The following is a 9313-nucleotide window of genomic DNA, read 5'->3' on the forward strand; positions in this document are numbered from 1 at the left end:
AACCCACTCCAATATTCTTGCCTGGAAACTTCCATAGACAGAGGAACCTGGCGGGCTACAGCCCATAGGGTTGCAAAGAGTCGAACACGACTGAGCGACTAAGCACGCAGACTAGAAGAGGGGTGGAGAGAGAAATGAAAGTGATTTGTAAACCATAAAAGTGCTTCAAAAATCCTCCCAAAGCCCTAGGGGATGAAAAGAGTGAGGAATCTCAGGAGTTTGGTTACGGATCTGGGTTTCAAGGTTGTCGAATTCTCCATATTTGGGCCTGAGTTCTCAGAATAGAACAGGATAGGATGTTAGGGCTGAGATCATCTGGTACAATTTTATGCTAATTGAAAAATTCTTGCCTTCTGTCGCCGTGCCATGACAATAAACAACACCGCCACCCCAGACTCTCCCATCCGAGTCCCAACGGCATGACGTCATCGCTCCGCCCCGCAAACTCCAGGGCGTCGCGTCTCTAAGCTACCTTTCAGCCGCCAGGTCCGGCAGCGCCTGCGCAAATGCGGGGCGGGTCGAGCCGGAGCTGTCGCGAGCGCGCCGCGAGGGGGCGGGGCTAGTGCGCACGCAGCTTCATCCCGTCCCCGCCCTTTCTCTTCCCGGTTTCCCTGTCAGCCTGCGGGTCGGGTCTGGCGGCTGTTTCGGTAGGAGCGCGGTGCAGGGCTAGTCGCTGTCTGCTCCTCGTCATGTCCTACGGTCCCTTAGACATGTACCGGAACCCGGGGGGCTCGGGGCCCCCGCTCCGGGACTTCAACAGCATCATCCAGACATGCAGCGGCAACATCCAGCGGATCAGCCAAGCCAGTGAGCGGGGGTACCGCGGCGGCTGGGGGGGCGGGGGCCGTCCTGACGAGGCTGCCGGGACGGCGGAGCCCAAAGCCACACCTGAGGCCGTCTCGGGCGCTCCGCTCTGGATACGGTGGCCTGCCATCCGCGAATCTGCCAGGCCCAGGCACCCTGAGGGTCCGGCGCCTCAACTGAAGCTCGAGTTTCTTCTCAGGAGTTCTGCCCTTAAGGTGTTTTGGGGCTAAGACAGCAGTCCTGACAGCCCCAGGGTGGGAGGGTGTGTTTGTCTGCTCCAGAGCAGTGAGTGAGTCAACCTGATGCAGCGGTCAGCCGAGTTTTTCCTGTCATCTGCTTCCCTCCACCCACTTCTCTTTGACCAGTTTGGATCGGGAGTTGTTTACTGGTTTAGACTTTACATTCTGCTCAGCTTCTGGCTTCTTGAAAGTCAGCTGCTTTCAATTAAGCAGAGTGGAGAATGCATGTGTTTTGGTGACTTTAATACAGTTCTTCCTGTAACGTTTGAAAGTCGGTTACAATGACTTGTATTCAAGGGGTCAGATGACTTCTACTTTAATAAAGAGAATTCACCAAAGACACTTCAGTTTACAGTATTTTGTCTTTTGTAGCAGAAGATTTGCGTGTTTTTGGATTTCAAGCTGATGAGTCTTTTGTTTTCCTTCCCCATCTAGTTACTCTTTTGAACAAGCATGATACACAGAGAAGCTCAGGGACATGGCCACAATCACATAGCAAGTAAGACATGGTAGAATTGGTGGTGGATTTCAGAATGTCATTGCTTGTCTTAAAACTGCCTCCCCACTGTTAGGGTCTAAATGAGACTGTAGATGAATGAGTTAAATCTTGTGCCTGAAGATCATCTTAGAGCCTTATAAACAGGAGGTCAGCAGCAGCAGCAACTACTTGGAAGGAATGGTATCATCATCCTTGTTGTTTATTATTGTGTTTTTGTGAGCTTGGCTGTGCCTTGTTAATAGGTAGAACTAGTTGGTCCTGAATCACAATTATGTTTATATTTAAAGAAAAATACCACTTAGCTTTTAAATTTAATATGTAATGTAGAATTTGAGAGAGGGAAAGTTTCTGATGGAAATCATTTGAGTCTTGGCGCCTTGAGAGTGGAAAGAAGACTATGTGATCTGTGAAATCCGAAACAAAAATTTACATGACCACTGGTGGGATTTTCCTGGTGGTCCAGGGAAGTTAAGACTTCATGCTTCCACTGCATGGGGCGCAGGTTCAAACTGTGGTTGGGGAACTAAGATCCCATATGCTGCATGGTGCAGCCAAAAAATATTTTAAAAATATATGACCATTGGTTCAGAAGTATAGTACTTTGTGTTCCAGTTTCCTTTTGTGAGGGAGCTGTAACACAGGCTAGATCAGAAAATTCTGATTCAAAGCCAAAAATTTATTGTTGAGACCAATTCTAATTTTAATGTCTATGTGTGAAATGTTCATTTTGTATGCATTTGAGTATCATGCGTGTACTGTGTATAAGAACTGGCAGGGAGCCTTTGGCACACATAGCAACTGAAAGGATTTGGTGCTATAGAAGAGATATAATAAAATTATAGGTAGTCAGGAGAGACATCTTTTTCACTTGGGAGGGACCAGGGAAGGCATTATGGCATTTGAGTTAGGTCTGGCTGGAAAGATGGTGGAAAGGATTTGAACTTTTTACAGTAAATAAGAGAAGGGCATTTAAGGAGGGAATTAAATGAACAAGGCATGGTAGGGGGAAAGCATGTGCTGTGTATAAAAAAGTAGAGTGGTTTAATTTGGCTAGTGTGGTGGATTCTAGAATGGAGTGCAAAGTAGGCTTGGAAAGGTTAAGCTGGGACCTAGATATGAAGAGCTTTAATTGCTAACGTAATGGGTTTGGATTTAATTCTGTAGAAATGTGTAAATCGAGTTGGAAGGGAGAGACTGGAATCAGAGACACCAGTTAGGAACTGAAAATGAAAAGAAAGAAAGGATAGGAGAGGTGTCTTTGGTGATAGAGTTCATAAGATATAGCTCTTGGTTAGGCATCAGGCTCAAGTAATAGTTGGATTCAGCCATTAATAACATTAATAGCTAACATTTTTGGTGCTTACTGTGTGCCAGGCGATGTACGTGCTTTACAGCGATGTAAGTGTTGATTTTGTAACAACCCTTTGAAGTAATTACCAGTATTATTTCTTTTTATGGGTTAGGAAACAGGATAAGAAACTTGAAACCAGATCTGTCTCTTATGACCAACATTTAGCCTTTTTATAATTTTTAATTAATATTACAGTTTTGTAGCAGCTAACACTTCAGCAGGTTAGAAGTGACTTTTTTTTTTACTCTTCATAGGAAGCTATGGGGAATGCCTGAGCTGTGAAACTTTCTCCTCTTGTGGTTGGTCTACCTCTCCTGCTAGATTGTTAGTTCCTTCGAAGAAATGAGACATGACTTATTCATCTTTATATTTCTAGTACTTACCTAAGATCTACCCATATGATAGATTCACTTATTCGCTGTTCAACAAATATTCTTTGAGCACCTGCTATGCACAGGGGATGGAGTGATGAGCAAGATAGACAAAACCCTGCCCTGATAGTGTGTGTGTGTGTATATATGTGTGTATGAATGTGTGTATATACATACATAGGCATACATACACATATATAACTAATGTTGAGAAATAGTAAGTGCTATGAAGGAAAAATAAAGCAGGATAAGGAGACACAAAGTAACCAGAGAAAGAAGTGCTATTTGTTCTTACATCAGATGGTCAAGGAGGACCTCTCTGAGTAGACCCCTGAATGAAATGAGGGAGCCATGTGAGTAGCTGAGGGAAGGCATTCTAGGCAGAGGAAACTGCAAGAGCAAAGACCTCAGTGCCTCCAAGAATGGCAGGGAGACTAATGTGTCTGGACTGCAGTTAGAGAAGGAAGCATAGTAGGAAAAGAGGCCGTGGAGATAGCCAGGGATCATACTATTTAGGGTCTTGAGGCTCAGTAAATTGTATTTAGTAGATTTGAATGAATGAGATTTTTTCCACCATCTTGAAACTCTCCCTGCCTCATTTATCTTGTGCTATGTGGTTCCTACCACATCTTATGACCCTAGGCAGTGTGAGTTGGAATTTTCCCTTTGGGATTGTTTAGTGAGGCTCTGGGAGTTGGAAATGGGTAGGGTGACATTGTCTCTACCCATTTACCAGGCTGGCACCCATTCCCCAAACTTGGCCAGTGTACCTAAGTATACAGTATGGATGTGACACCCACCCCCCTCCACCCCCTGCTTCAGACATATGCCCACGTCCATATAGTCCTGCAAGGACCTGTATTTATTGAAAATATGAGAGAATAGCTTATTCTTTTTTCTCAACTTTTCAGCTGCATTTGTGGGTTTGGAATTGCTGAGCCTTTCAGGCTGAAATACGGCAGGCCACTGTGTGGGTTGTTACAGGTACAGCTAAGGTTGACTGCCTGGCACAAACGGTTGTTATCAGTATGTGTGGGCAACAGAAGAAAAATGTTTGACTCCGCCTGTTGTGAAATGAAGGGTCTGGGCAGATAGAGGGCAATAACCTAACAGGCTCCAAGTTATCTCTGAAGAGATTAAAGAACAGCATGTCTGTTCTTTAATGTTGCTAATTTATTGATATGATTTTGTTTACTAAAAACTTAAAAGCAGCTAAACTTTTAAAATTGACTGTTGTGTGAAATCCTGTGGGCTGTTCTTTTAAAATTGTTTGCCTTTGCTGTTTATTTTGTTGCCCACTTTGTGAAGTCTTCATGATCTCATCATCTGTATCCAGCAGCATAGTCTCAGTGTTTCTGTTTCCTTTCTAGTTCACCCCAATAATGCTATCAGCAGTATGTCTAAAATCCCTCTTACCTCCTCAAGAGCCTACAGTGCCTGGCTGTTGTTGCTGCATCAGGTCTTAGCATTCCGCTTTGCTTCCATTGTCTTTGTCATCTTAATCCAAATTAGCCATATTTTCTCCTATTCGTCACCCTTTGCTCCAGGCAGGCTATTTTTCTTAACATCCCTAAACATTGATTTCTGCAGCAAGTTTTTGCTCATTCTATTCCTCCTTTCTTCAATCGTTCCCTACCTCGCAAACCACCTAAATTATACAAATCCTTTGAGTTGTGCTTAAATCTTGCTCCTTGTAACTAAGCTTTCCCTTGCTTTTCAAAGAATGAAGTCAACAGGAGCCCGGGAGTTAGGCTCAGCAGATCTGTGACAGAGTTCTTGCTCCTCTATGTTGTCCCGTTAGCCTGGAGCAGTTCCCCTTTCTGTCTGTTACCCCATCTGTAAAATGAATGCTATTGGTAAAATGCGTTCTTTGAAAGTGCCTAGTATAGTGCCCGGCCGGAATAGCATTGGTTGAGTCCCCTGCTCCACCATAGTTTAGTAGTTAAGTGAGCGGGCTCAGGAGTCAGACGGTCTGGGTTTGAGTCCTGGATCTGCTTCTGACTAGCTGTGTAAGCATATTGCTGTACTTCTCCGTTTCAGTTTCCTCATCTGTAAGATGGAGTTAATAACAGTCTTTACTTCATAGGATCATGAGAATTAAATGAGGAAATTTATGTAAAGTGCTTGAAGCAGGCCTGCAGCATTGTTTAAGAAATGTTAACTGTCATTTTGTTTTTCTTTCTGAATTCGCAAGCTTAGCACTTACTTTATTGTGTATTCTGTAATTAATGCATGCTTTTTGACCTTGTTATTCCAACTGAGAGATCACTGTTAGTGTTGTGGGGATAGCAACCGTGCATTGGACAGCTCTCTCTTAACTACAGGGCCTGGCACTGCAGTGGATATGTGTTAATAGTTGGCATTCAGTATGTACTTAATTGATTTTTATCATCGCTAAGTACATTTTTCTTGGTCTCGAGTTTGATAATAATAGCTATGCTTGATTGAGTTCTTTTAAGTGCCAGACACTGTTCTGAATTTAGCTTCATATTGTCTTAATGTCAGCCTCACAGCAGCCACACGAGGATTCTCTTGTTATTCCCATTTTTTAGGTGAGGAAACTGAGGCACAAAGGAGTGGAGCCTTTTACTAGGAATTGTGGAACTGGGAATAACACACAGGCAGTCTCAATTCAGAGTCTATGTTCTTAACCCGTTGTGTGTTCTGTCATGGGTGTGGTAAATAGAAGATTATACCTTTGATATTCAGTGTTTGTGTTCAGTTTAGTTTAGAGCTTTCCTATCATAGTGGCTAAAAAGTCAGGTCATTTTCATGATAGCTTTGCAAAAACGATGCAAACCTAATTTTCAGAGTAAGACGCTGAGATGACTTCATTGTCATGACTTATGTCGTAACATAAGCTATCATGTTCTCATTTTATGTAAATACGATTCTTTCCTTGAATATATGTTTGCTTGTTTACCTTTATGGTAGTTGCTTTCAGTGTGTCTAGACTTTGATATGAACTAAGGTTCATTTGGAGATTCAGATTCTGCTAAAAGCTGATCTCAGCTAAAAGTCCACGAAGAGTGTTCAGTTTAGAGCAGTTCCTAGTGTGGATGTTAGCTGTAATGTGCAATAAATTGGTTTGCTTTGTAGTCTTATAAAAGTTTTAGCCAGGACATGCTTTTAAACATGAGAGGTCAGTGATAGGAGAAATTGAGGCCTAGTTTTAAAAATAACAAAATTGCTTACACAGAACTGAAGAACTTGTCCTTACATTTGGCCTAGTCATCTGGTTTCCAGATTATGTAGCATTTCATAGAGGATAGATACCCAGTGATTTTCATCCAAAATGTAACAAATCAGTCTAAAAGTAAAACTTTCATTTACTAGAATGCTTAGAAAAGGAGTTTTCTCATTAACTAAGCTGACCAGAAAACTCTTCTAGATTTAACCCATTTTGATAAAAATTATTCCAAAAAGTATCACTTTACTTTTTAACATCTTAAGTGCATTCAAGGGAAAAATAAGTGTGTATGTAACTGTTTCTTTTTGTGCTTTAGGTTTAAGGGATACAGTTCTTTTCTTTTTTTAAAAAGAGTTATTTGTTTACTTTTGTAGCTGGGCTCAGTCTTCCTTGCTGCCCTGAGCTTTCTCTAGTTGTAGGGAGTGGGGGCTATTCTCTGGTTGTGGTGTGTGGGCTTCTCGTTGCGGTGGCTCCTCTTGCTGTAGAGCACAGGTTCTAGGCTCTCAGGCTCAATAGTTGTGGCACACAGGCTGAGTTGTTCCCCACCATGTGGGATCGTCCTGGACTAGGGATCAAACCCATGTCCCCTGCAATGGCAGGTGGTTTTAACCACTCGACCATCAGGGAAGTCTCAAGTGATACAGTTCTTGGTTGTGAAACAGATGGGTCATTGAGTCACGATTTTCAAATAAACTCTGATGTTGGTGGTTATGGAGGGCATTATACAAAGAATTCTACTTCCAGTAAACAAAGACATTACTGTCCTTATCATTTGAGTTTTGGGGCATCTTGCTGGAAACTTTTAGGAAAATATCAGTATTCAGGAATTTGAATAGAATTAATGAAAGCTTGGATTCATTCTGGTGTTTAGCTAACAAGTGACGCTATAAAGTCCTCCTCCCTCCACCCAATCCCCCCATCCCAATTTATGTATCTCAGCAAACAAAAGAAGTCAGAAAAGACTAGGTAAAAAAAGTTCTCAGCTGAGTTTAAACCAAGAACAGCTGATTTTAAATTGACTTTTCCCCCATAGTCTGTAAAATCCCCTTTGCTGTCTAGGGCACTTAATACATTTTGATTGGTGATTAACAACTTGAAATTTTGAAATCTCTAGAGTTTCTAAAGAGAATGCTCTATGTAAAGACAGTCAATAAGATGAGATCTGTTTCCTTGAACTGCCATACTAGTAACATTTACCTCTATGTGTCACCCTGTAACCAATTATTTTCTGGAGGAGTGTGTATGCATGTGTGGTTATGCAAATACAAAAATGAGTAGAATGTGGTCCCTCCTCTCCAGAGGTGTATAGTCAGTCCAGTCCCATTTGTACAGAGAGGCAGAGTCTCTCTCAGCCAAACTCAATCTTGCAAAAAAACTGCTTGGTTACACAGCATCATTCTGGGACTAGAGCTTCTTCATTATTGTTGACTTTTATCATTGAGCAGTGGTGGGAGTACTTAAGGGTCATTTAGTCCTTATGTAGTCATAGTAATTGAATGAGGAAAAAAACCCCACCCACACAAATAGTAAGTACTGTGACAGACAAAAAGTACTCAATATGTGTTAGTTAAACCTGAATATCATATACAATTGGTGAAAGAGACCCAGCAACATGAAATGATTTATCTGGTGCCGTACATGTAGTTAGTGGTCCTGTTTGGCTTTAGAATTTAGGTCTCATTATTCCTAGCTCATGTTCGTTCATATCTGCTGCCTTGAAAGTGGCATGACATAAAACTGAGGAAGTAAAGTTGTTCAGTTGTGTCCGACTCTTTGCGACCCCATGGACTGTAGCCTACCAGGCTCCTCCCATGGGATTTTCCAGGCAAGAGTACTGCAGTGAGTTGCCATTTCCTTCTTCAGAGGATCTTCCCCACCCAGGGATCAAACCTGGGTCTCCTGCATTGTAGGCAGATGCTTTACCGTCTGAGCTACCAGGGAAGTCTCAAAACTGAGGCTAACTGAATTAATCAGCAATTGCTTCCTGCTCCCTGGGTGCTGGCACTCTGCTGGACTCCGGTAAATATGCAGGAACCTTCCCAAAGGTGGCAGGGCCTTAGGGAAGGGAGCGGGTTGGAGCAAGGGCATCAGCCTATCTGGAGGACAGAGCTGTTAAGTTAGGGAGCTGTCAGATAAGCAGGGTGGGGCAAAGTGCAACACTGGCAAATGGAAGCCTGTCCTAAGTCACTACATTCTGTGTATTTCCTCTAAAGGAGGAAATGTAGTCTGCCTGTGAGAGAGTCTCAGTTCAGTTCAGTTCGGTCGCTCAGTTGTGTCTGACTCTTTGCGACCCCATGAATCGCAGCACGCCAGGCCTCCCTGTCCATCACAAACTCCCGGAGTTCACTCAGACTCAAGTCCATTGAGTCAGTGATGCCATCCAGCCATCTCATCCTCTGGCGTCCCCTTTTCCTCCTGCCCTCAATCTCTTCCAGCATCAGAGTCTTTTCCAATGAGTCAGCTCCTCGCATGAGGTGGCCAAAGTACTGGAGTTTCAGCTTCAGCATCATTCCCTCCAAAGAAATCCCAGGGCTGATCTCCCTCAGAATGTACCGGTTGCATCTCCTTGCAGTCCAAGGGACTCTCAAGAGTCTTCTCCAACACCACAGTTCAAAAGCATCAATTCTTCGGTGCTCAGCCTTCTTCACAGTCCAACTCTCACATCCATACATGACCACAGGAAAAACCATAGCCTTGACTAGATGGACCTTTGTTGGCAAAGTAATGTCTCTGCTTTTGAATATGCTATCTAGGTTGGTCATAACTTTCCTTCCAAGGAGTAAGCGTCTTTTAATTTCATGGCTGCAGTCACCATCTGCAGTGATTTTGGAGCCCCCAAAAAATAAAGTCTGACACTGT

The 9313-nt window shown here is 43.1% G+C and overlaps 1 protein-coding gene across 1 annotated transcript in view; it reads left to right on the forward strand.

The window, feature by feature from the left end:
- Positions 1-557: 557 nt before the first annotated feature.
- Positions 558-9313, forward strand: part of STX12 (syntaxin 12) — a 36115-nt gene continuing 27359 nt past the window's right edge. The window contains exon 1 of the mRNA XM_010830146.1: positions 558-807. Coding sequence (XP_010828448.1) covers positions 690-807 — 118 coding nt within the window. The 5' untranslated portion in view covers positions 558-689. The remainder of the gene's footprint in view (positions 808-9313) is intronic.

This window comes from Bison bison, unplaced genomic scaffold (assembly GCF_000754665.1).
Source record: "Bison bison bison isolate TAMUID 2011002044 unplaced genomic scaffold, Bison_UMD1.0 scf7180017864516, whole genome shotgun sequence".
NCBI lineage: Eukaryota > Metazoa > Chordata > Mammalia > Artiodactyla > Bovidae > Bison > Bison bison.